Source organism: Brassica napus, chromosome C7 (genome assembly GCF_020379485.1).
Source record: "Brassica napus cultivar Da-Ae chromosome C7, Da-Ae, whole genome shotgun sequence".
In the NCBI taxonomy this organism is placed as follows: Eukaryota; Viridiplantae; Streptophyta; class Magnoliopsida; order Brassicales; family Brassicaceae; genus Brassica; species Brassica napus.
The window spans coordinates 44,712,373-44,738,922 of NC_063450.1; the positions used below are offsets into that span (position 1 = coordinate 44,712,373).

At 37.0% G+C, this 26,550-nt stretch overlaps 5 protein-coding genes across 7 annotated transcripts; 2 read left to right on the plus strand and 3 right to left on the minus strand.

Moving 5' to 3' along the window:
* The first annotated feature begins 11,143 nt into the window (after positions 1-11,143).
* Positions 11,144-13,379, plus strand: LOC125589694. Of its 2 annotated transcripts, XR_007325868.1 has the most exons (4): positions 11,144-12,062; positions 12,335-12,608; positions 12,815-13,125; positions 13,205-13,379. XR_007325868.1 is itself a non-coding variant. In XM_048762000.1 (3 exons), exons 1-3 carry the CDS (start codon positions 11,496-11,498, stop codon positions 12,931-12,933), a joined length of 960 nt encoding a protein of 319 aa, XP_048617957.1. In that variant the 5' UTR covers positions 11,144-11,495; the 3' UTR covers positions 12,934-13,281. The 2 variants fall into 2 exon arrangements, 1 of the variants encoding a protein (XP_048617957.1); XM_048762000.1 differs by having other exon boundaries at positions 12,815-13,281.
* LOC125590644 (replication protein A 70 kDa DNA-binding subunit E-like) lies at positions 12,981-14,421 on the plus strand. The gene is made up of 6 exons (XM_048764293.1): positions 12,981-13,125; positions 13,205-13,286; positions 13,364-13,475; positions 13,551-13,708; positions 13,776-13,896; positions 13,983-14,421. Exons 1-6 carry the CDS (start codon positions 12,981-12,983, stop codon positions 14,277-14,279), a joined length of 915 nt encoding a protein of 304 aa, XP_048620250.1. The 3' UTR covers positions 14,280-14,421.
* A 2,250-nt stretch (positions 14,422-16,671) lies between these two features.
* On the minus strand, positions 16,672-19,308 carry LOC106434601. Its single transcript, XM_022712388.2, has 3 exons — positions 18,771-19,308; positions 17,959-18,299; positions 16,672-17,859 (listed from the first exon to the last, which is right to left on the minus strand). The coding sequence occupies exons 1-3, from the start codon at positions 19,306-19,308 to the stop codon at positions 16,672-16,674; spliced, it is 2,067 nt and encodes a 688-aa protein (XP_022568109.2).
* Positions 19,309-19,357: 49 nt separating this feature from the next.
* On the minus strand, positions 19,358-20,104 carry LOC125590645. Its single transcript, XM_048764295.1, has one exon. It carries the CDS (start codon positions 20,102-20,104, stop codon positions 19,358-19,360), a length of 747 nt encoding a protein of 248 aa, XP_048620252.1.
* Positions 20,105-20,501: 397 nt separating this feature from the next.
* On the minus strand, positions 20,502-24,234 carry LOC106434605 (methylthioalkylmalate synthase 1, chloroplastic-like). Of its 2 annotated transcripts, XM_048762001.1 has the most exons (7): positions 23,441-24,233; positions 23,010-23,269; positions 21,532-21,745; positions 21,363-21,443; positions 21,185-21,277; positions 20,811-20,897; positions 20,502-20,718 (listed from the first exon to the last, which is right to left on the minus strand). In XM_048762001.1, the coding sequence occupies exons 1-7, from the start codon at positions 23,867-23,869 to the stop codon at positions 20,647-20,649; spliced, it is 1,236 nt and encodes a 411-aa protein (XP_048617958.1). In that variant the 5' UTR covers positions 23,870-24,233; the 3' UTR covers positions 20,502-20,646. The 2 variants fall into 2 exon arrangements, with proteins under 2 accessions (XP_048617958.1, XP_022568107.2); XM_022712386.2 differs by lacking the exon at positions 20,811-20,897 and having other exon boundaries at positions 23,441-24,234.
* Between the last annotated feature and the right edge of the window lie 2,316 nt (positions 24,235-26,550).

A 26,550-nucleotide genomic window follows, 5' to 3' on the forward strand; every position in this document is an offset into this window, starting at 1 on the left:
TCAGAGCAGACTGCTGGAAAGATGAGATGGCATGCCGAGCATACTCTGACGGATGGTGAGATGACTCATCCATCAGATGCAAGAGCCTGGAAACATTTCAACAAAGTACATCCGGATTTCGCTAGCAATATCCGAAATGTGTATCTCAGACTATGCACATATGGATTTAGTCTGTTCGGAATGTCAGGGAGACAATATTCATTGTGGCCAGTCTTTCTTACACCATACAACCTACCACCGGAGATGTGCATGCAACGGGAGTTGCTATTCTTGACCATATTAATACCTGGTCCGAACCATCCAAAAAGGTCCCTGGATGTTTTCCTACAACCACTGATAAAATAGTTGAAGGATTTGTGGTCAACAGGGGTGAGGACGTATGACTGTTCAACGAAGACGAATTTTACGATGCGAGCGATGCTTTTGTGGACCATAAGTGATTTTCCTGCCTATGGGATGTTGTCTGGATGGACTACACATGAGAGATTAGCTTGTCCATATTGTAATGGAACGACAGATGCGTTTCAACTGAAGAATGGTAGGAAGACAAGTTGGTTTGATTGTCACCGTCGATTTCTTCCCATTGGCCATCCTTACCGAAGAAACCAGAATTTGTTTAGGCACAAAAGGGTTGTGAGAGACACTCCTCCTCTATATCTAACTGGAGAACAAATTGAAGCGCAAATCGACTACTACGGAGCTAACGAAACAGTTCGTTGGGGTGGTAATTGGCATGTCCCTCGTAATATGCCTGATTCTTACGGTGTTCATCACAACTGGCACAAGAAGAGTATATTTTGGGAGTTGCCATATTGGAAGGATCTTCTTCTGCACCACAACCTCGATGTGATGCATATAGAGAAGAATTTCTTTGAGAACATCATGAATACAATATTGAATGTCCCAGGGAAGACAAAAGACAACATAAAATCGAGGTTGGACTTGCCGGATATTTGCTCAAGAAGCGAGTTACATATTAAAAGCAATGGACAAGTTCCCGTTCCGATATTCAGATTATCTTCAGAAAAAAGTCGGTGTTGTTCAACTGGGTGGCATCAGAAGTGAAGTTCCCTGATGGGTATGTTTCGAATCTCTCTAGATGTGTTGAAAAGGGTCAAAAGTTCTCCGGGATGAAGAGTCATGATTGTCATGTCTTTATGCAACGACTACTGCCCTTTGCATTTGCGGAGCTACTTCCAACAAACGTACATGAAGCACTTGCAGGTACGTAGTGTATTATATCACAATAATTTACAAAATAATATATGACTAACAATGTGTTTAATTTTTTTTGGAATATAAAAGGCATTGGAGCATTTTTCAGGGATCTGAGCACACGCACTCTTAAAGAAGAAGTTGTGGAACAGCTTCAGGAGAACATTCCCATCTTATTGTGCAACTTGGAGAAGATATTTCCTCCCGGATTTTTTGACGTCATGGAGCATCTAGCTGTCCACCTCCCATATGAGGCATTGCTTCGTGGACCTGTACATTACGGATGGATGTATCAGTATGAGCGAGCCATGAAATATTTGAAGGGAAAAGCAAAGAACCTCGCCAAAGTTGAAGGTTCTATAATTGCTGGAAGTTTGACGGAAGAAGTTTCTCACTTCACATCGTACTACTTTGCGTCAAAAGTACGTACCCGGAGAAGAGCTCCAAGAAGATATGATGATGGTGGTGTTGCGCCAACATATGCAGTTGCTGGTGTTCCAGACATCTTTAGCCAGATTGGGCGACTCGGTGGGAAGTCTAAAGAGGTTTGGTGGTCGAGTGAACAAGACGCTCATAGTGCACACACCTATATTCTACTCAATTGCGAAGATCCATTGATGCGTTATTTTGAAAGGTAACATATATTGACACTTCGAAACACATATAAGTATAATTAATTGTATAATTGCGAGAGATTCATTCCTATAAAATGTGATTTTACAGCCTATTTGTTTCTCAAGTCGAAGAAACATTTCCTGGTATATCCACAAGTGACGTAGACAAAAGGAAAGATCAACACTTCATTAAGTGGTTGCGGAATCAGGTATTAACTCAAACTCTTTTTTCATACATGATCTGTATTTCATTAACATTCTCTTTATTTTTGCAGGTTGATTATGACGACGACGATGCAGATTATCCTAAGTGGTTACACGAAGTAATTCAATCTCCACTTGTAAAGGTCACCACATCACAGATGTATTTCACACGAGGCTATACTTTTCATACATATGAGTATGGTAGACAGCGGGCGACCAGTAACTATGGAATATGTGTGAAAGGGGAAACAGATTTCTACGGGATCTTGACGGAGATTATTGAAGTCGAATTTCCAGGGATACTGAAGCTGAAATGCGTCCTCTTCAAATGTGAATGGTTCGACCCCGTCGTCAACAGAGGTGTTCGGTCTAACAAATTCGGTGTAGTTGATGTCAACGGTGGACGAAGGTACAACAAATTCGAGCCTTTCATCTTAGCTTCACAAGCAGACCAAGTTAGCTTCCTTCCATACCCTCGGATGAGAGATTCAGGTATAAATTGGTTAGCAGTGATCAAAGTTACACCTCGAGGACGAATCATCAGTGGAGAAGAACCACCATTGCAAGAAGAACAGATAAATGAAGTCGAGGAACCTGAACAAGAAATTGATGACATCCTTCTCATTGATCCGCATAATCACGAGTACGAAGATCTTACCGATGATGCCACAGACGAAGCTGTTGAAGACGAGTTTAATGAAAATGATGATGTTTCTAGTGATAACGAGAATGTCGATGTATCCGATTGATGTATTTGTTTTATGAATAAGATGAGGGAGTTTGTTTTATGAATAAGATAATGTGGGGTTTGTTTTATGAATAAGGCAATGTGGGAGTTTGTTTTATGAATAAGCAAATGTAGGAATTGTGGTTTGGAATGGAAATAAAGATGGGGTTTGGAATATATGAAGTAGAAAATAAGGAATATGGGGTTTGGGGTTTCGGATTCTAGGGATTTAAACATAACACTCGTTAATTCCACGTAAGCACAAATCGTCGTTAAGAACTCGTAAGACAACGAGGAAATAACGACGAAATATAAAAATAAAGAACGCGGGGCTCGTTAATTCCACGTAAGCACAAATCGTCGTAAAGACTACGTATAACAAATCGTCGTAAATACCACGTATGTGCAATCGTCGTAAATACCTCGTAAGCCAACGAGGAAATGACGACGAAATTTAAAAATAAAGATGGAGTTTGGAATATATGAAAATAAGGAATATGGAGTTTGGGGTTTGGGGTTTAGGGTTTCAGATTTGGGGTTTAGGGTTTCGGGTTTCGGGTTTGGGGTTTAGGGTTTGGGGTTTAGGGTTTAGAGGTTTCGGGGTTTGAGGTTTTTGGTTTGGGGTTTCAGGTTTGGGGTTGGGGGTTGGGGTTTGGGGTTTGGGGTTTTCAGGTTTCAGGTTTGGGTTTGGGGTTTGGGGTTTAGAGGTTTCGGATTTTAGGGATTTAAACATAATACTCGTTAATTCCACGTAAGCAGAAATCGTCGTAAACACCACGTAAAAGGATTTAAACAAAACACTCGTTAATTCCACGTAAGCCCAAATCGTCGTAAAGACCACGTTGGATGAAATCGTCGTAAATACTACGTAAGTAGAAATCGTCGTAAATACCTCGTAGTGTAAAAACTAGAAAAAAAAAGGAAAAGGAGAAAAATATCAGATTAACATGTGACAAGACTTCCAGCAATTATAATACGTAAGTCTCGCCCACATGTATTCTAATATCTTCTCTTTTTCCTATTTTTTTCAAATATTTATAATTTGAATAGGATTTTGCTGAGGAATGTGATTTGAGATAGGGTGTGATTTGGGAGTTTGTGTGTGGTTTGAGAATGAGAGTTGTGGGTATATTTATAGGAAAGCAAGGCTCGTTAATTCCACGTAAGCAAAATCGTCGTTAATACCTCGTATATAAAAACACGGGCCTTTATGATTCCTCGCAATTTCCTCGTATTGAAAAACACGGGCCTTTGTAACTGCTCGCTATTTCGTCGTAACCTTACGAGGAATTTGCGCCGATATGTAATCTTATATATACCCCCGAGTGCTCACTCTTTCTTTCCTCTCTACTTCCTCTCCACTTCCTCTCCATTTCGTAGCAATGGTAAACTTTCTCTATTTCCTCTCTAATTTGGTTAGTTTAGAATAGATTAGGTGGTTAGTGTAGGGAATTTAGATAGGTTCACGGATTTTATGTTATTTAGTGTTCATTAGGTGGATAATGTTGGGAAATATACTGTTGATGTTAATTTTAAAAATTTAATTTTTTTCTCAGGTTAGAAAAGGAAGACTTACTGCCCATTACAGAGAGATCTTCGGTGAGCCGGGTAGTCGTTTAGACCCGGCCTCTTCTTCAGCCTCCGGTTCTTCGGGTCAGGAGACTGTCCCCGAGACTCATTACACTCAGAGAGTCTCTGGGCCTACTTCTTCTAGTGCACCATCGGCTCCTCATGTGCCTTCCCCGATGGCTCATCCGACGATGCCTCCTCATGTGCCTCCTCCGATGGCACCTCCGATGGCCGCCGATATTCATCTCGATTTGATGGTGCCTCCGAGTGCTCCTTACTCGCAGTACACTGTAGAGGACATTCTCCGTCTGCCAGGCAGAGAAGGTTTACCAGTCATCGACCCCGACCGACTGGACGGAACTTTGTGGTATGTTGCATTAATTTTTTTTAATTCGTTTAAAATTCTTTTATAACATTAAAAAATAATTTATATTTAAAATTTGTATTTTCCAGGTGGGGGGGTTGACGGATGTATTGCATCGGACGTAACCGACACGATCAAAGGTTACTTCTCCATGGCACATCCGAACTGGAGTAAGACGCCTCACTACGCCAGAAAGACGTGGTTCAAAATTTACGCTGTAAGTTTCTATTAATTAATTATATATACTTTAATTTTTTCATGATTTATATATATACTTTCTAAAAAACTAATTGTTAATTTATTTTTTCCAACAGCAAAAATATAATTGGGTCTTGGGGATCACTGAGAGGGTGAGGAAGAAGTTTAACGCGAAGGCGAAAGTTCATTTGTTGGACACGGTCTCCAACTGGAAGGGTGATTGGATCGTGAAGGGGTATGAGCGTGGCAAACCCGCTGAGCTCACCACGGATGTGTGGGATGGCCTCATCCGTTTTTGGCGCCTTCCTGATTCCATTAGAATCGTCCAGGCTTGCTCTAACTCCCGTAACACGGTCGATGAGCACGGAAACAGGACGATGCTTCACACTACGGGCTAAAAACCCCACGCCGGTGTCCGTTTGGAAATGGTAATTAAATATTTTATTAAATAAATTTTTAATATATATATTTTTATTCTAACTTTCTTAAATGTTTTTTAGGCCAAAGAGACGGGACATCTTTCGTCTCTTATGAAACTTTACGAGAGGACCCACAAGAACAAGGCGGGCGTATTTGTAGATGGCAAGTCCGAGCAAATCTACAACGACGTGGTTGCTCGGGTTGAAGACCGCCAGACCCAGCTGACCCAGCAGTCTACCGACGGATTACCCGTCACCTTATCTACACTTGAAGTGGATAAGATTTACGAGGAGGTAAATTTTCAAAAATTTTAATTTTTTATTATTCATTTATATAACTTTAAATTTTTACTAACAATATTTATTTTTTGTTTTTAAGGTTGTCCCTAAGAAAAAGGGACGGACGTTGGGGATTGGTTCCGTCAACGATGTTCCGAGAGCGACATCGTCTTATGGTCAGCGACGGGATGATGAAGTCACTGAGCTGCGTAACGAGTTAGCCGCGACAAAATCTCGTATGGGTGGAGTCGAGGGCTTCTTGGACGTTATAGCGGTCACAAATCCGGAATGGGAGTCCATGTTGAGGAACATGCGACAACAACATCCCATTCGAGGCGAGTCATCCGACGTACATAACGAGGCGGATGTTACGAGGAGGAGTGATGAATTCTACCAGGCGATGAACGACCCTTAGTTTTTTTTTTCCGGTTGTTGTATTATAAATTCAAAACTTATTTATATATAAAATATTTTCGTATTGCTTTATTTTTATTTTAAATTATAATTTTATTAATAAATTAAATAATTTTAATTATTTTTTATTTATATTTTTAAATTCTGTAAAATAATAAAAATGAAGTAAATTCGTAGCTAATGTACGACCTATTTACGTGGAAACCTTACGAGGAAATGACGAGAAATAATAAACGAGTATTTTACGAGAAAACATTTACGAGGAAATAACGAGGAAAGATAAACGAGTATTTTACGAGGAAATACTTTCGTGGTCGTTACGTGTATTTTGCGAGGAAACACTTTCAAGGTATTTACGTTTCAAGGTATTTACGAGTAGTTTACGAGGAACTCGTTTCGAGGTATTTACGAGGAAATATAGCGACCTCCTTACGTGGAATATTGACGTGGTCTTTACGACGAAATGATCTACTTCGTCTTTACGACGAAATATATTCCTTGCTAAGTTACGACGAATTAGCGAGGAAATATGTGTTACGACGGATGAGTAACGAGCAAACGTGCTTTCTCGCTAATTCGTCGTAAAGCCTCTTTTACGACGAACTCACGAGGAAAACCACCCTCGTTAAGATTATGTTTTCTTGTAGTGTTACGACATCGGCACGACGTCCGGACGTGGTTTCCACTAACTTTTTTTTTTTTGACAAGATGTGAATTCATTTCATAGAAATGGCATTGAGATAAAAAACCTTGGATCTAAATCTGCTAGAACTAGCAAAGGCTACCTAAAGATCCCCCCAAAAAGATAAAAAAGATCCTTAGATACATAGTTAGGCTTAATCTATAAAGACTAAGGCTAAACATGGAGATCAAAATGTCAGCAATTTGCACTCGAAGACCCAGAGGACACTTTAAAGCGGGAAACCTGCAAAAAAGATTAGAGGTCTAGGAAAAGCTCAGGAGCGGATGAGATCCCGAAAGGAATCAGAAGATGTGATAGGCGGAGGCGGTTAGGCGTCCCGGCCCCGGCTATCATTCCGTCAAGGGTCCACTCCGAACAAACCAGAAGATTGAAGAAGATGCGGCTGTTGATCCAATCTGACTAATGGAAAAGCAAGCGGTGAAGAAACGAGACTCGTGGACTGCAGGCGGTGGTTTAAACTCCTTACACCGGCCACAACGTCGGAGAGATAGATGCTTTCCAATCGACAAAGAGGCAGGACACACTCCTCACAACCTTCCTGCGAGCACTTGAAGAACCGGAGCAGGAGCTCCACACAAACAGAGCGATATGATTGACGATAGGAACCTCACCGTACAAAGGAGAACGAAACCGAGCATGTCCTCAAAGCTCAGAGCCTCCGGAAGACGGCGAAAGAGACATAACGGCAGAAGAGTGACGCCTAGGTTTGCTGACTTCAGATCTAAAACAGAGGTCCTCGGCGGCTGCCTCTGAGACCGCCTTTCTCATAAGGAGATGAGAAGCTCTGAACTAACCGGAAAGTAAACAAACGACAGCGGAGAAGAGCAGGACGAGCGGGAATAAGGAGGAGGCAGCGACGCTCCCAGAATGTCTCCGTCGGCTCCGAGAACCACATCTACACAGATCTGTCTTCACCTGCCGTAGAACGTACCCTGTCCGGAACCCTCCATCTTAGACCAAATAAAATACCTCGTTTTTTTCTCCAGAGGAAACACAGACACCCGTGTGTTCAATTTTAGGTCCGCCAGAGGTCAACACCGGTGGAGATACAGAGCAAAACGCATATTGGATCTACTTGGAGAAGAGAGTGGAGCGTGTGAGGCGGGAACCTGCGCAAGAAGAAACAAGGGGGTGACCGGCGGTGAGAGGACCACCGGCCACCAGACGAAAAATGAGATCTGGTTTTCTTGTGGGGAAAGAGTTTTAGAGAGAGAAAAAGAGACGTTCTATCCGTCGGTTTCCACTAACTTACGGTACAGTTCATGATACTTCATGCCAAGATTTCACAATTACACACTGTATAAAGTATAAACTAATTAATTAATCCGAAAAGATGATGAAACGAATTTTGCAGATTATTCTACTGTTTTTTTAAAGAAAGTGGGAAGGTAACAAAAATAGCACGTGAATATCTGCATCTGTAGTTCTGCAGAGGGGTGACAATTGAAACTATAGCACCTTCAGGTAGGTAATTTATATATAATTATTATCTTAATTAAAGTTGTGTGTACTCATTACAACACATGAATATCATATGAAACTTTGATATTACAGTGGTACGAAAACAGAAAACGCGTCAGACCACATTTATACCATAGAGGGACTGATACATAGACGTTGCTATTACTCTCTTTACCGTTACTGCCGTTCAATTTCTTTGATGGGTTTTTTCTCAAAAAGAAAAAGAAAAATTTTATATTTAGTACCACTTTTCATTTTTACCACCACTAAATTGATATTTTCAAAAATACATTCTTCATTAATTGACAAAATAATTTTATATCATTGTTATATATATAATAAATCATTATTGTGGGAACCGAAATTCGCACTGTCGATTTCCGTTTAAATAAGTAAACTAGGATATCTGCTAATACCACACTTTAAGCAATCAGAACACAATAATGACAACGATAAAATATAAGAAATCGAAAAGAGAGCAAAGTATATCTTATTCCGAATTCGCGTTTGAACGTTACAACAAGGTAAGAGCCTGGGCTACGAGGGCTGTCGACGAGATTCCTAGTTCTAAAACCCTAAGACGGCAATAACCTAATTGAGTCGCAGCTCGAATAACAAAAACGGAAATATGCCTAAATCGCTCTAAGTGCTAAGTTTTCTCTCAAAAGTCCTCCTCCATGCCTCTCGCATAGAACTCCTTATATACTGGCTCCAAGGTCGGTTTACGCTTTTCCCCTTTTGCCCTTAAGCCGTCATAGCATAAAAATGGAGATATTCCATTTTTTCCGATATTCGTAATTATCTTCAAAATTTCGTATTTATCCGCGGAAACTTGACATTTATCTTTCCTTGCGAACCAAGCGTAAACCGTCACGCGGCTTACGGGTCGTTGGTTAAGAAATCGTAAGTTGGGCTTCGAGTCGTGTCTTAGGTCCCTTTGGGCCGTTTTCCGACTCGAAGCGTTTATTACGGCTTCTTTCGATAAAGAACGAACTTTCCGCGGTTTTCACGGTAAAGTTTGATCGATAACTTAGAATGGCTGGTGGATCGTGAAATGGGTTCGCTATGGTCTTCGGGAGATAGCATCGAAAGGTAGACGAGGATGCATGGACTAATGGCGTATCGATGTTTCGGAAGAGCTCGGTCGCTACGTAGCGACAGAGCCTTGGCTCGAGCTCGGTCGCTACGTAGCGACCGAGCGGAACGTGTGTTCTGTTGCTGCGTAGCGACCCTTTTCGAGCTCTTGTTCGATGACTCGCGTTTCTTCCGCAAAGCTTTTTGTAAAGAGGAATCTATTACGAAAAAGTATTTGTCGCAGAAGGTTTCTACATTTTTCTTCTTCGGGGATTTGGACGTTAACTTCGTCGTAACCGTTTTCGACCCCAACACCGATTTTTACGGACTTTCAGACATTGATTCCGTCGTGACCGATTTTGGCCCCAACAATTATTTAAATAAATTAAAAAAAAAATAATTTTTCAAATTCAAATTTTTTTATAATTTTTTTTTTGAATTTGAAAAAGTATAATTCGAAAACATTATATTTTTGAAAATCGAATTATGTTTGAAATTATTTTTTATATTTTTTAAATATTTATTTATATATTTATTAGAATCCTAAATTTCACATTTCAAAAACCTTACCCAACTCTTCGGCTCTAAATTCTAAGTCTAGATTAGTTAAACATAGGAGTATAAGTGTATTTTACCTTTTATTAAAAGTGAGGGTAACCAGGAAAAATGGTTAGTGAAAACATGAAAACTATTACTATGAATGTGGTATTTGTAACAATTTTTCAAAAAAAATTCTCTGATGGGTTTTCAAAATCAGACGTTATACTAATTAATGCCTTCAGATTAGCATCCGTGATTCTCTGAAGTCTGAACGAATTTTTTGGTGTGATTTTAACTTGACGGAATTCATGATTTATGGTATGGGGCGGGACAAGCGGATTGGTTAGTGCGGTGCGGTTTATGTGCGGTTGGTGTTAGAAAAATGCATAGTACGGGACAAGTGCGGTTCGTTTAAAAGAAGCAGTTTAAAACAAAATGTGAATGGTAACATGTGTAATAAATAGTGTAACTGCGGGATACATGATATATTTATATTTTATAAACTAAAAAATCAGTAATACTAATATAATTTTAATATATTAGTTTATATATCTGAAATATGAATACGTTATTTCTAAGTTTTTATAGCCAATATTTTATTGTATTTTAAAAATTATAATTTGATTCGCACTTTACATTCAAGGTCTATATAACTGAGCACCACTAATTATATATACATGCTTTCTCATGTTTTTGTTAGCACAAAAACTGCCAAAATTGTATTAGTTATCACTTAAACAAAATTAAATAATTTATGATATTTTTATAGCTCAAAAATAAAATTAAGAATTTAGTTGATAAATAAATTTTTTATCATAGTTAAAATTTTTACCCAAATAATTTTCATTAAAACTTTAGTTTATGTATATCGGGTGTGATTGGTAGTGGTTGTAGGTGCTGTCCATAGTCTCATTTATTTCTACATCACTAAATTCAGATCAATAAAGCTTTAATAAAAATTTCAAATCACAGCTCTTAAAATAACCTACAGCTGTACAAGTGTTCTGTAAAACCAGAATCCAGAGCAATTTTTTTGAATCTTTCATAAAATTTTACATCAATAAAATCTAAAAGCACAACAAAAATTCTACAGATTTTTTTTTACAACAAAAGTTTTAATTACCAATCGGACCCAGTGTATAGACAAAATATTAGTTGATGTATTTTTATAAATATTTTTACTAACTAAAAACAATAAATTTTGTACCTACAGTAATATGTCTAACTAATAACTACACTTGACAAAAAAAAAACACTAGTAACCACATCAAATTGGGTGTTTTCATACGAAGGTGCGGTCCACGCTTAAGTCTGTCCCGCATTCCATATTTTATTTTCTTATCATACAATAATAAAAGGGGAATACCCTGAGTAGTTAGAGTGTCCACGTCGACAGTAATAATCAACCAATAGGAGAAGAGCTTTTCGCCACGTCAGATGCTCACTTATGTCATTTGGGCTTCGCGTTCACAGGCCCTAAATCGTTCGGAGTAAACAGCCCGTGAAGCCCACCTCGCGTGAAGTTCTCTTTCCATTTCCGCGAGGAACTAACCCTAATTTTGCTTAATCAATCCTCGATCCCCTTTCTCTTCCTCTTCTTCGTTTCGTCGATCTCCTTTCTCTTCGTCTTCTTAGTTTCCTACGTTTCACGGATCTTTCATCGCAAACAATCAATTCTCTCCCCACTCCTCTAGACTTTTAATCTCATTAATGGATGATTTATCGCTTTCTTCCTCTGAGATTCTATATACATCTCTTAATCGATGTTTTATTTGCATCAAAAAAATTTCTAGCCTTTCAACCGCTCATTGCGATGAAGTTATCCGGTGTTTCCGACACAGTGAAAACGAACGGCGAAGCGGTGATCCCCTCCAGTTCGGTCAACCCCGTCGCCCAACCCGGTGTATCTTCCGGCGATGTCAATCCGATCCCCTCCGGTCTGGTCAAACCCGTCGCTCAAACCGATGTCTCTTCCGGCGATGCCATTGCGATGAAGTCAAAAGACGTAACGGCAGAAGCGAAGAATTCGATCAAACCAAACGGCAAAACTGGTGCCTCCTCCGGTCTCAAACTCGGTGTTAGAGGCAGAGCCTCTGTCTCATCCGTCGATAAAGGCAAAGCTATCGTCTCCGAGAACGTGGGAAAGGTTATTACCTTCAAAGACATCACTTTCGGGCCCCATGAAGACGAGGTGCGGTTCCGGTTGATCCACTTTTGGGAGGCTTGGAATGTTCAGACGAAGGTGCTTATCGGCATCGAAATGCTTCTCATCGACGAAGAGGTATAAAACGATATCTTTTTACGAGATTAGTTTATGATATTGTTTGATTGCAATGCTATGTTAATATATAGTTTGATGAGATTAGATAATTAATATTAAGATTATTTTATGACCAGAATTGATTGATTAGATTATATAATTATTTGTTGTTAGTACCGTCGTGAGGATTATATGAGTTGTTTGTTTCGGGTTAAATATATAGTCTTGCTTTTGATTTCACTAAAGATATCTATCCTTGCTAGCTTTTTTAATTGATGTTCTTTTATCGACAGGAGAGTGTTATCCAGGGCTTCATCCCCTATGGAAGGATTGACACATATTTGCGTCACATGAAAACTGGTGCTACATACCGACTCAACAAGTTTTTCGGATCAAAGAGCAAGACTATCTACCGGGTAGCTGAGTCAAGTGTCACTATTTGCTTCTCAAGTAACTATGTCCTCTCTGGACTCGAGGACAGTTCGATCAGCTTTCCTGTAGATCGGTTCCGGATTCATGGACACAAAGAATTTGAAGCTGGCTCCGACTTGAGAGGTGATCTTTATGGTAAGTTCTCACCTCATTACACTCTCCACTGTTTGCATTAGTATTAGATTAATATAAACTTAGATAGTATGATATCATCTGATTATAGATTTTATTTGTTCTGTGGTGTTTGCGTATGATTATGTTTTCATATAGACTCATAGATTTAGGCTTTGTTTCCGGGTTGGTAAGATAAAAATATTGAGTTTTATTATCTTCTCTTGCAGATTATATTGGCCACATCAAACTTGTGAATGGGAAGGTCCCCGGTGACGGTCTTCTGCTTGATGAGTCAGAGATAGCAAAATCTCGCCGAGTTGAGCTTCACGTTCAAACACATGAGTAAGTTATTCTATATCTTCCTTCAAATTCACATATGGTTTTATTTACCACATGAGTTTGTGTTGTTACAGCGATCCTGTGCTGAAGCTGTACCTCTGGGACAAGGTTGCGTTTGAGTTCTGTGAAAAGTTTAAAGCATCTGGTGGCACTGCACGCGTTATCTTGGTCACCACCTTAAACCCGAAATGGTTTGGAGGTTTGTATTGCTAACTTCCATTCCTGTTTTAAGATGTCAACTATGGTTGGGTCATATCTGATATTATTTTATGTTATAGGCGTCCTATCTATATCTTCTATGGCGTCTTCACGGGTATTTCTGGATGGTGATGTCGAAGAAACGCTGTTGTACCTCAGCTGGTAATGTTTAAGTTTCATATGTTGGAATGCAACTTATATTACTCCGCCATTGAACGTCTGGTTTACATTCTTTCTAGGTTGGACTCGAACCTAGATGTTGCCAGCAGAGTTAACACAGAGGTGGTCACTAAGCCTGAGTTAGCGACACTGGGAGACCTCTTCTCTTATATGAATCAGGCATCCGCTAAGGTATTATATTCTCAATATCTGATACATCCAATAAGATAATCTAAGTTTCTCATTGAATTTTCAAACATTTATCAGGTTGCTTGGTTTGAGTGCACAGCAACAATTTATGATGTCGTGAACGGTTCTGGATGGTATTATATAGGCTGCGGTGTGTGCCATACTAAGGCAACAAAAGGTCCTACAACGCTTATGTGTAAGAAATGTGGGAAGAGTGAGATCGTCGGTGTGCCGCAGTAAGTGGTTTATATATAGCTATACAAATTATTTGACTGCAATGTTATTAATGTCTCTCTGTTACAGGTATCTATCGAAGCTCTCTGTATATGACCATAGCGATCAAGCCGTTTTTGTTGTCCTTGGTGATGCTGGTGAGGAATTGACTGGAAAGAAAGCTGCTGAGTTGGTGGAGCGATATTACGAGGTATATATGAAGCCTGTATGCTTACGTGATTTAAGAACATACTCTTACACATACATGCATTCTGATAATGTTTAAATGTGTTGTAGGCCAATGATAGTGTGGGAGAGGATCACATAGTTCCAGTGCCTCAAGCCATGATTGATACCATCGGACAGATCCGGAAGTTCATTGTGAAGGTATCAACCCACAACCTGACTGCCAAGACCCAAACTTTAACTGTGACAAAAGTGCTCCCACTTGAAGCCCCAGAACCCGAAGGCAACGTAGGAGTGAACGTTGGTAAGGAAGGTGATAGTGAGAGTGAGGATCATGCAGATAAGTTGGTGAAAAGGGGTGCTGATGGGATTGAGTCGGAAGGTGTGAAGCGTGTCAAATGTGGCTAATGAAGTTGTCTTTACTGGAATTGTTTTGTTTAATGCTAAGCTTGGTTTTTTTTTTCTGGATTTGTGTTTGCAGTTTTAACAAACTTTGCTATGATCTCTTTTGCTAATAATATCTATTATTAATCTCTTTTCATGTTTTAAAGTTTGGCTAAACAAAAATGCCTATCTATATATCTATATATGAGAAATCATTATACTTGCTTGAAGGCTGAATGAGTGTGTAGGCTATATAAAAATTTGTTCATAGTTGCCAAAGCATAGAGATGTGGTTATGGTCGGTTGATGGGTCAAGATTTATGAATATGATTTGAATTTGTCGCAAATTATAAATGGTTTATAATTTAAATGGTGTCATAACTATGAACCGTCTTTAGATTTTTCGAACTGGATTTGTATTATGTAAATAAAAGTTCAATATTTTTGTTCTTATTTTTGAAAATAAATTAATGTAAACAATGTCTTTTATTGTTAATCAATGTAACTAAATTTGCTCCGAAAACCCATTTGCTCAAGAAATATCGACTAACAGCTCATCCTTATATCTTTCAGATCAATTGAATGATAGATATATTCCCAATTAAAGAAAATATACCGGAAATACATTCTACAGAAATTTAGGGTTCAAACTTATAGTGACCTGGTACGTTTAGCCGCTAACAACATTGTGGGCTACAACTTTGGTTTAGTTTATTTTAAATTTACACACTAAAAACAATAAATAAACGTATATAGTGAATTAGAAAAATATTTAATTAATAAATTAGATATAAAATTCTCCAATAGTTTTATTACTGACTTTTTGGACAAAAATCCTTTCACTTTTTTTTTGAAATAGTATAGAAAATACAAAGTCAAGTGATACTTGATAAAAAAAAAAATTTAAGATACTTATGAATAAAATTATGAAGCAGACTCCTGAAGAAGATAATCGAATTAATAATCACTGGTAATATGAACCAAAATAAATGTGAAAATAAATAATAGAAACTGTTTTTTTCCCAAAAAAATTTTATAGAATCTGTTATGTTATACATTTCTACTTATTAATCATAATTTTTTAAAAATTTATAAACACTTAAAGTCTAGCATTAAACAAATGTTGATGACAACTTTGAGGATTTTCTAGCACATTTTTAGTATTGTTCTACAATGGGCAGCAGTCATCAAAACATCATTGTAAGTGGCATCAACTTATATAGATTCTAAATACCATAAAGAATTTTCAATACCATAATTTAGAACTCAATTAAATCAAAAATGCAAGCATTACAAACAAAAAATATAAATAGGTGAATATCTACTATGTTAGAAAAATGATGTGGCATGTTTTCAGAATTTGCTCATGTTTACTTCTGATTAATAATTTGTGTTCATGATAACCCCATATATAAGGTCAAACATATCAGGATCATAACCTTTTTTGGGATCGTAACTTAGGTTTAACTTTTTTTTATTCATTTCACATTTTCTTATATCTTTTCATATGTATTTTTAGATTGTAAAAATGATAATTTTTCAGTTTTACTCATTTATAATTCAATATTTGGTTTATATTTTAATAACAAGGGATGTAATTGTGCATTATATATATTAAATACATTGATATTTTTTTCTAACCCCGGGCGTAGCCCGGACAAAATCTCTAGTTTATTTAATTTTAACAAAATTGGAAGCAGAGAAGATTATATATGTTGAATGGCGACACATTCTTCGTCCCGCAGTGCGTTCTTCTCAAACTACTACCAACACTCAAGGCCTATGTATAAACCAATTAATTAATGAAAAAGATTATAAAACCATTTTCCCATTATTCTAATTTTTTTAAAGTAGTAAGGGAACAAAAATAGCACGTGGATATGAGCACCTCCAGGTAGGTGGAATTATATCATGCCTTTTAATTTCATCTTAATATTGTTTTTATTCATTACAACAAACACTTGGATATCACCAAATGGAACTTTGATATTACATGCAAACTCATAAAACTGTTCATACGTTTTTTTTTTTTTTTTTTTTTTTTTTTTTGTGTTCGTACATTTATGCCATAGGCCCATAGAGGAAATCTTTGGGACCGGTTCATAGCCGTCATTGTTAATCTATTTACCGTTAAGCGCCGTTTAAACTCTCGGACGAGATTTCATCACAACACATATCAACAAATTGAAACTAATTAAGTGTGAGATTTTATATTTTTTTTTTTTTGAGAAAGGACTTTACTTTATAAATTAAACGGCCTTGAAGGCAATCGTAACATGGGCTTTTCCCATTACATAATTTAGCCAAAATAAACGATAATTGGGACTGGCCCATATTGAAATGCAACTGAACTTAATAATGAAGCGGTTTGGGAGAAGGGGCGTCTTCGATAGCGAAGAAGAAAGAGACGGGGTGTTTAGTGATCAAACCATAGTTGGAGCATGTTGGATGAGAGGGTAGGGTTCTGCTCACGAAAACTGGAGATACGGTTTCTGATGAGCGCATCCGCCTGCTTAACCAGAGAGGAGACTGATCTGAATTCTTTGCGGTGAAGCCTAGTGTTCCGTTCTGACCACAAGAGGTAGAGTCCCGCTTGCCAAGCAAGCGTAATCAGAAGTCGATGGTGCTTTGGCAGTGGAGTGAGTAGCAAGCGATCAATACCTACATCCCAGTTCCTCGAGGGCGACCAGTGCGCCCGTTCTGCCAAGGCAGTCCAAAGATTCCACGAGTAAGGGCATTGGAAGAAGAGGTGGTCCCTCGATTCAGCAGAGGCATTACACAACATACAAGCAGGGTCCGTTTGCAGTCCCCAGTTGAGCATCCTGTCCTTAGTAGGGCATCGATTCAAGACCAGTAGCCAAGTTAAGAAGTTGTGCCTTGGGATGCCACGAGAAGACCAGACAATTTTACTCCAGGGAACAGCCGGCTCATGATGTTTGATTGCATTGTAGATCATTCCTGTGGAATAGGTAGAGAGTGGAGAGCCTAGTGGAGACCAGATATACTCATCAGTTCCGTCAGTGAGTGAGATTGTTGAGAGGAAAATGTGAAGATTGAGCTGAGTTTCAGATCGCGGGTGAGGCAATAGCCAGCGGTCTTGTTGGTATAGGTCCTCAAGAGCGGCAGAAGCCCTGATACCGAGGCTAGTTGAGGAGGGGAGATCAAGATACGTCCTCAAGTTACCAAAGGGGCTCCAATTGTCTGACCAGAACCGCGAGTTCCTTCCATTGCGAGGTATGATCTTTATCCATCTGAAGGCATAGTCTCGAACCCTTAAAATCTTCTTTGTGGCTGAAGAGTGAGAGTTTTTTTCTTTTAGGTTCCAAAGGTTACTGAGGTTTCCTGAGAGGATGTTTTTGATGAACCAAGCCACCCAAATTGAGCCTCCTCTGAAGAATAGAAGCCGAAGCATTTTTATTGAGCAAGCTTTATTCCACCAAACCATGTTTCTAACGCTGAGCCCTCCTTCTGCTTTTGACAAGGTGATTGTTTCCCAAGATACTTTTGCCGAATGGTTCCCTTCTACAGTTCCTTTCCAGAGGTAAGCTCCACAGAGTGAATTTATGATTTTTATACAGCTCTTAGGGATAGTAAAAGTAGAGCACTAGAAGTTAGAAATGCCCGCAATCACCGTGTTAATAAGTAATAACCTTCCTGCAAAGGACAGAGATTTCGCAGTCCAGCTATTAATCTTATTTTTTACCTGTTGGATTAGTGGCTCACAGTTAGCAATAGATAGTTTATTGGTACAAAGCGGTACGCCTAGATAACGAATAGGCAGGTTCCCTTTAGCTAGACCACAATGAGAAACTATCTGATCGATTTCAGGTTGATGGACACCACTTGAGAAGAAGCAGGTTTTTGAAATGCTGACAGAGAAACCGGAGAGCTGTTTGAATGACTCCAGAACCTCAAGAACATTCTTAACCGACTGGAGGGAACCATCACAGAAGATCAGAAGGTCATCAGCAAAGCACAGGTGAGTTAGTTTTGTGTCTCTACAGGCGTAGTGGTAGCCAAATTTTCCTTCCTCCGCTGCTTTATCTAAAAGTAGAGATAAACAGTTCATGGCTATGACAAATAGGTATGGAGATAAGGGATCTCCCTGCCTGAGTCCTCTATTACTTTTGAAGAAACCTTGGACTGTCCCGTTGAAACCAATCATAAAACTTGGGGAGGTAACACACGCGTGGACCCAGTGGATCAATTGGGATGGAAGGCTCATTCCTTGGAGACAGTTGAAGATGAAGCTCTAGTTAATCGTGTCAAAAGCTTTGGCGATGTCAACTTTGATGGTAATTCTACTAGGACTCTTGTCCCTGTGATAGCCATGCACGATCTCAGAAGCTAACAGAGTGTTTTTTACCAACAAACGGCCCTGTACAAACGCAGTTTGATTGGGCAGGATCATGGTAGGCAGAAGGGGTTTTAGACGCCTGACAAGGAGCTTTGAGATTAGCTTGTAGATCGTGTTGCAGCATGAGATGGGCCGAAAGTCACCTACTGCAGACGCACCTGAGTGTTTTGGGACCAGAGAAAGGATCGTAGAGTTTAGAGCCGGGGGCATATGGCCAAAACGAAAGAAAGACCTTATACCAGCGAGGACATCAGGACCAACCACCGGCCAAGCTGCTTTAAAGAACCCAGGGGTAAGTCCATCTGGACCAGGAGATTTGTTCGAGTTGAGTTTAAATAACACAGACGTTATTTCCTCTGGCTCAGGGTAGGAGGAGAGTGAACCTAGTAGTTCCAGAGGAAAGCGATAGTCAGACAACTCCTGGAACCAGAGCGGAGTGGAGGTAGAAATTGGAGGGTTTAGTGGTGCTAGGATGTTCTTGAAGTGTGAGATTGCAATCTGCCCCATAGCAATCGGGTCTGATTCAGATTCACCATTAGCCAGTAGGAAGGATCTGATATAATTGTTTGAGTTCCTGACTTGAGTGAGTCTATGAAAGAAAGTAGTATTTTGGTATCCTTCTTTAAGCCAACTGATCCTAGACCTCTGTCTGAAATAACTCTCCTCTATCGAACGCAGAAAAGTGAGCTTTGTCATTATAGTTTTCTCCTCCTGAAAGTTGTCGGGGGTTGGGTCCGCCAGGGCTTTAACTTTTTATCTGTTTTAGTTTCCAGCCAAGATGAGAAAGATCCAATCCTGTTCCTCCGAGCTGATTCCATTCCGACCCCACGAACTGGCAAAAGTTTGGGTGTTTGGTTAGGAAGTTATAGAACTTGAATGGTTTAGTCCTGGCTCTAGGGAGGGCGACATCTAGATCAAGGACGGCAGGACTGTGGTCTGAGATTTCAGGGGCAAGGAAACTAGCTAGGCTGTAGGGGTGGGAGGCAATCCAGGGTTGGTTAACAAGGTAGCGGTCGAGTTTTTTAGCAGTAGGGTATGAGGGGCATTTGTTTGACCATGTGAAGAGAGGACCAAGGTATCGCAGGTCAAAGAGTCCGAGTTGGGAGAGAGTGTTTCTAAAATCAGACATTGGTGGATCAATGTGGTTCACCAAAGGGCTAGAGTGCTCAGCATGATGGATGATCTGATTAAAATCCCCACCAACAACCCATGGAAGAGTGTCGAGTTGAAGTAGTTGTTGAGTTATGATTAAGTCAACCCAAAGATCAGTTCGATCCGCCGCTAGATTAGCTGCATAGATCGCGGTATGGATGAACTTGAAGGTACCTGCGACTGTGACTTCACAAGTGAGAGACTGGCTTGACTGGTGAAGAACAGAGACCGTTGCAGGGGATTTCCAGATCAAAACAATTCTACCATCGGGATCAGAAGCATGATTAGAGGTATAGCTCCAATCCTTACAAACTCTTGACATTACATGGTTCAGTTGCATTTCCTTAATGTGAGTCTCCAAAAGGGCTCCAAAAAATGCTTGATTACTTCCTAACCACTTATTTACAGGTGAGTGCTTATCCGGGTCATTTAGGCCACAGACGTTCCATGCTTATTTACAGGTGAGATTTTATATTACATGCTTATATCATGTGTGATGGAATGTCTAAGCAAAATCATAACGCATATGTACACTCAGGGCGGCTCAATGGTCTCGTGAGCCCTGGGACAAAAAAAATATTTTTAATTTACAAACTATTTAAAAAAAAATTGGATAAATATTTGTTTTTTTTTCAAAATACCAGAAATATTTTTTAAATAAAAATATGATAAAATAAAAATACTTTAATATAAAAAAATGTTGGACCCGTTTTTTAATTTTTAATCCAAAATACATGTATTTTAAAAACAGTCGGACTTATCTATTAAAAAATATGGAAACAACGGACTGGACCCGGTGCGGTGGCACATTTACAACTCAATTAAACAATCAGGTACATACATAGCTTTTATTAAATAGAACCAATAAAAATGAAGAAATTTTCAGTTTTTTACAACCTCGACATCTTCTGGTGATAGGACTCCATATGCACTCCAATTTTTCAACATTCCATCCTGCAAAAATGTTTGAGCAAATCATCATTAAAAACAAATCATTCACGTATTTATTTTCTTTTGTCACATTTAGATAATTTAATATATGGAACCTGGTGAATGCCGCTCTCATGAATGATACAGTTGGCTCCAACTATGGGTTTATGTGGTTGAATATACAATCCAGTATATTCTTGAACCTGTTCACTAATTTAATTTATTAGGTCACCAAAATTTCTCAACTAAAAATTTCTCAACAAAAATAACAATATTTTAATAATTTTTTTTAGGTTTGAAAAATTTATGTTAAAATTCTCATTTGAGAAGTTTTCGCATAAATCTCTCAATTTTTTTGAAAAATCATTCATTAAAATATTATTATTTTTATTGAGACATTCTGCGGGCGCCTTGGTTCTTTTATAATAAACGGTCAAAAAGGTTGGGCCTAACATGAACGTTTGTCCACGTGTTTGTATAGAAAAGTTACCATGTTGCTAGTAGCCAAAATTTGGCGTATGTCTATTCTTGTGTAAACACCATCCATCACGTGTGACCCTCGACGTTTCAAAGACATTACGACCTATACATACCAAGTAACGGGAAGGCTCTTTAAAAAGATTGCAGAACTCCTACATGTTTTTCTAGGCGGTCTCGGTGAAACTCACCTCTTCAAGTGCTGCATTCCCACTTCTCTCACCTATTCCGTTGACCGTTACGTCAACTTGTCTTGCTCCAGCACATATACCCTACATAGAAAATGTAAACTAATTGTTCTATTGTATTTGAATAAATATGCGTAGATGAGTGAAACAAAAGCAGAATTGATTTTAGTACAGCGATTGCGTTAGCGGTAGCAACACCAAGGTCGTTGTGACAATGAACGCTTATGACAACATCATCGATTCCAGGAGTGTTGGCTTTGAGGTAGCTCACAAGTTCCCTAGTTTCTTGCGGCATGTTGATCCCTACTGTGTCTCCGAGGTTTAGAGTGGTTGCACCCGCTTTAATCGTTTCTCCTAAAATCTTGCATAGAAACTCCTTCTCCGACCTGCTTCGTTTTAATCACAAACTAGTTGTACAAATCATAATATGACATGATAGCAAATATGTAGATGCCATATTAGTCCCTAGAATCCATAACAATGTCAAAAAGCAGCTAAAACTCTTCTATAACCTGACTGTTTGAAATGTTCCAGCTGTTATGTGTTTTTGTTTACATGTGAAAGAAATTTTGTGCTTACAAAAATATTATTTTCTTGATAAGCTAACTTTTTTATATGGACATCCCATATTTGTCCCCCAAAAAAAAAATCAATCCATGTTAGTCCCATAGCCTGTCAAAACTTGGATGTCCCTCAACTTCATGATGGCAACTACGGGCCCACCATATATTATTTGAAAGAAACTTCACATTTAAATGGAAAAAATTATACATTTTATATATATCATATTCTTGCCAAATGTAGACACACTCTTATGTTTAAAAAATTATGGTTTCCGGTTAAAGAAATTAAGAACTGAAGTCATGAATAACTTTTTTTTCATTTAGTTTAATAATATTTTAATTTATTACTTATTGATCGACTAAACTTATTTATTACATTTATCTTAACAAATTAATTGTCAATCATACTACCAATGCATTGTATAGCATTTAAATCTAAATAAATTCAATAACTTAAATACTCGATTAATCATATATTTATGTTAATTAATATATCTAAGTATAACCTTTAAATGTTTAGCTAGTTAAATATTTATAAAATTTTGAATTTTGTTGAGAGATATTTACAATCAATTTGATGGGATATATATAATTGTTTTTCTTCTCATCAACATACACAGACTCATATATACTTTGTAAACCATACTGGTAACTTCGTATTCATGTGAATTATAGTATATATAATTATATTATAAATTATAGTATTTCTAACAATTTTAATAATAATTGTGTATATGATTTATATTGTGGTATGTAGCCAAATTTTGTCATTATCTTATTACAAATTTACATTGATGGTATGTAGCCAATTTTTGTTATTATTTTATTTTAAGAATATTTCAAAAAAAAATTAGAAATGTTGTCATTCAAACTATACATGTTATAATAAGATGAATTACATTTGTACTTAGTTATGTCATTGTTGCTCTCTCAAAATTAACGTGGTGTGATATATAAGCAATATAAAAACTGATTATCAAAATAATAATGTTTAGGAGATATGTAAAACGTAAACAATCAAAATATATTGTAACTTAAGACCAATGGACGCAAACAAACATATGTATTAAGGTTCTAAGATACGGACCTGCCGGCATCTTCGCAACCAAATTGGATGTCGTTGAAGCCTAAGCTCTTAGCATACCTAACACTACTCACTGCCATCTGGATGACTTCTTCTTTAGTCTTTTTCAACTTATATTTCATGTGAATGTCACTAGTAGATATGAATATGAGTATTGTCGGCCTCTTGGCGTACTTCACTGCTTCCCAAACCGCCTCGATATCTCTATGGTTGCATCGTGCGAGGGCGCATATAACTGGAACGTAACCTGTTTCTTCATCCACCTAAGCGAAACAACACTACTTTGTTAATTATAGTTATGTTAAACTATGGATTTGCGTACAAAAGATGTAAATATTCATTTCTAATGTCCCTGAAATAAAAAAAGGTTAACTGTATATATAGTTTAAAACATAAAACCTTTATATTTTATAATAAAGGAAGACATTCTTAACCTCATTCCCTACGGTCTTGGCTATGGTCTTGACGGTTTCGAACTCTTCCTCTGATGACGCAGGGAAACCAACTTCCATGATGTCTACTCGTAGTTTGGAAAGCTGCCGGGCAATCTCTAGCTTCTGCGGTGGCGTAAGTGCTGCACCGGGGGATTGTTCCCCGTCACGGAGCGTCGTGTCGAATACACGCACATAGTTCTTGTCGGGGAGCTTGTTCGGTATATACTCCGGCCACCTTTCCACACTGGGCAACATGGGTTTGAAATCAGTAGCACCAGTCCCAGCCTTATTGGACAAAGAGGAGCAACATGAGGTGAACAAGGACGGCCTTTTGTATGGACGGGTCAGACCGAGAGAAGGGAAGGGAGATGCAAGGTGTACAACTGACTGGACGGCCATGGTGGAAGCAATGCAGGAGATGGATATCATACCTAAATGCGTCAGATAACAAGTTTGTTGATACTAAATGGAGATTGCAAAAGAAGTATATATAGTTTCAGAAAACAAATTATTACATTTGTGCCATCGTGAGAAACAAAAATATGAGAGAATAGTCTCTTGCTACAAAATTAATAAACAGATTGATCGTCTGTGCAGGAAGCGGCTCTACCCTCTTCTTGAGAAACTATAGCACCGACGGCTCTTCTTTTAATTTATCTACCCTTTATTTTAAATTTAATTAATCAATAAAATTAATATAATAGCATGCGAGATTCAGTTTTGAGAAACCAACCACTGATATTTGCTCTAAAAGAATCCCTTCCATTGAAAGTTCTCCCATGCAGTTTTTAAAATACTTGTAATTAAATAATCATAATAATATATATATATATATATATATATATGTATTTTGAGAAATGTATAGAAATAATTTTCCGTTGAGATACCCTAATAGTAATCTCATCGGTTAAATTCCATATTAGGGTTCTCAACAATTAAACATAAATAATTAAAATATTAAACCACAAGTGAATTTGAAGCAACTAGACAGGTTCTCAAAGTTTCTTATATGTCTCTCCTCTCTCTTCTTTTCTAATTTTCTATTAGTCTAATGAGTAAGAAATTTAGCGCATGATTATTGGAGGATTTTTGAGGTGGGGTTCTTAGCGAAATATAAGAACATGACTCTTAACTTTTAACTAAAAAAAGTAAGAACCGGCTCTTAAATAAAAGTTTTAAGAGACGGTTCTTAGCTTTTTTAGTTAAAAGTTAAAAGACGGTTTTAGCTTTTTTAGTTAAAAGTTAAGAGACGAGTTGTTATATTCTACTAAGAACCTCACCTTAATAACCTCCCAATAATTATGCTCTAGCAGCGTTGGTATCTTTCCACAATTCTCTAACAATTAAATTATTTAAAATTAAAAAAGGTAGAAAGAGAATTGTTTTTGTAAAGAATCGTACCTTTTTAGAGCATCTTCAACCTCACTCCATAAATTACTGCAAAATGGAGTGAGAAATAGAGTGATGAACAAACAAAAAAGTGATTACTGCATAAATGGAGTAATGGGTTTTTTGATTGTTCATCACTCTATTTCCCATTCCATTTTGCAGTAATTTATGGAGTGGAGTTGTAGATCTTCTTAAATAAATGTGGTGAGAATGGATAGAGACTTGATCTTCTGGGTGGCAGATAATGTATGATTGTTTTCTCCTTTTTCTTTAATTTTAATTACAAATAAAAACAATATGATTTTTAAATTAATTAGACAGTTTGTGGAGATACTACACCACTATTGGTGCTCTTAAGAGTACTTTGTGTTGGAGGTGGTCGGACCTGACTAATTTAATTACATCGGTTTTTATTGTGTGTATAGGAGTTTGTGGAGGTTAGTGGATGAATCTTTAAACATTATTATAGTAAATTTAAAGTTAATCTATAGATTTTAGAATCTATTGTTTTTTAATAATTGATTGTATATTCTATATTAAAATTTAGTGAAGAACTATTGATTCTTATGTTTAATAGATTCTGAATTGAAAATTAATTGAGTGGATATGAGTCTAGTTTTCTTGTATAAATTATATTAATCAAAACTCTAACCTTTTACTCTAAGAATTAAAAATCATTTCTTATTAATAATAAAATCAACGAGCACTATTATAAAGAATTATAGGTATCATCATTTTTTCCAGAAAAAAAACCATTGTTGCAAAATCTAGATGTTTTAAAACATATACAATTTCCCATTTTACCCAAATTACGAAACTGAACATAGTACAATCGAATCTTAAGATATTACTAGATTTGGATCCGCAAAACCGTGCGGATATTAATTTTCATATTTATATATATTTTACATAATTAGAATATATTTTTTAAGTTACTTATATATTTAAATGTTTATATATAATTATTTTAAATATAACAATTTGATAGTTTTTATGGTGTAAGTTAATTGATTATTTCAAATCATCACATATATTTGGTATTTTTTATTATATATATTTTAAAATTATTTTTATTCAATTATTATGATCCTGATCCGTAATTCAAAGCGCTAGATTTCATTTATCAATATTTTTTTATGTTTATTAATTTAAGATAATAACTATATATATATATATATATATAAATTTAAGATAAGTTAATTTTATACATGAATTATCTAATTTACTAATGTTAACCCGTTCTACCAACATATTATATTTGTAGCATAAATTTTTAATGTTTGTGAAAATAAAATATAATTTATCAGTTTAAAATAATTTTATCATATTTAGTTAAATACAATGTTTTATTTTAAAAATGATAGATATAATTATAAAATAGTAAAATTAGTAAAATATAATGTTTATAAAAGATAACTGAGTATATATATATATATATATATTAATGTATAATAACATTAATTTCATTACTAATTACAAAATTAGTGAAAATATTTATATACAATTTTTGATAATTAAGATATTGTTATAATGTTTTTCAAAACATTTGTTAAAAAAAACTAAATATTTTAAATTAAAAGATATCAAATTATATTATGAATTAAGTAGTTAAAAGATTATATATTAGCATTAAGGAAATACATTTAATAAAAAATTTAAATAATGATCCAAATAAAAATATCACACATGAATCAATGTGAGTTTTTTAACCAATCCGGGTT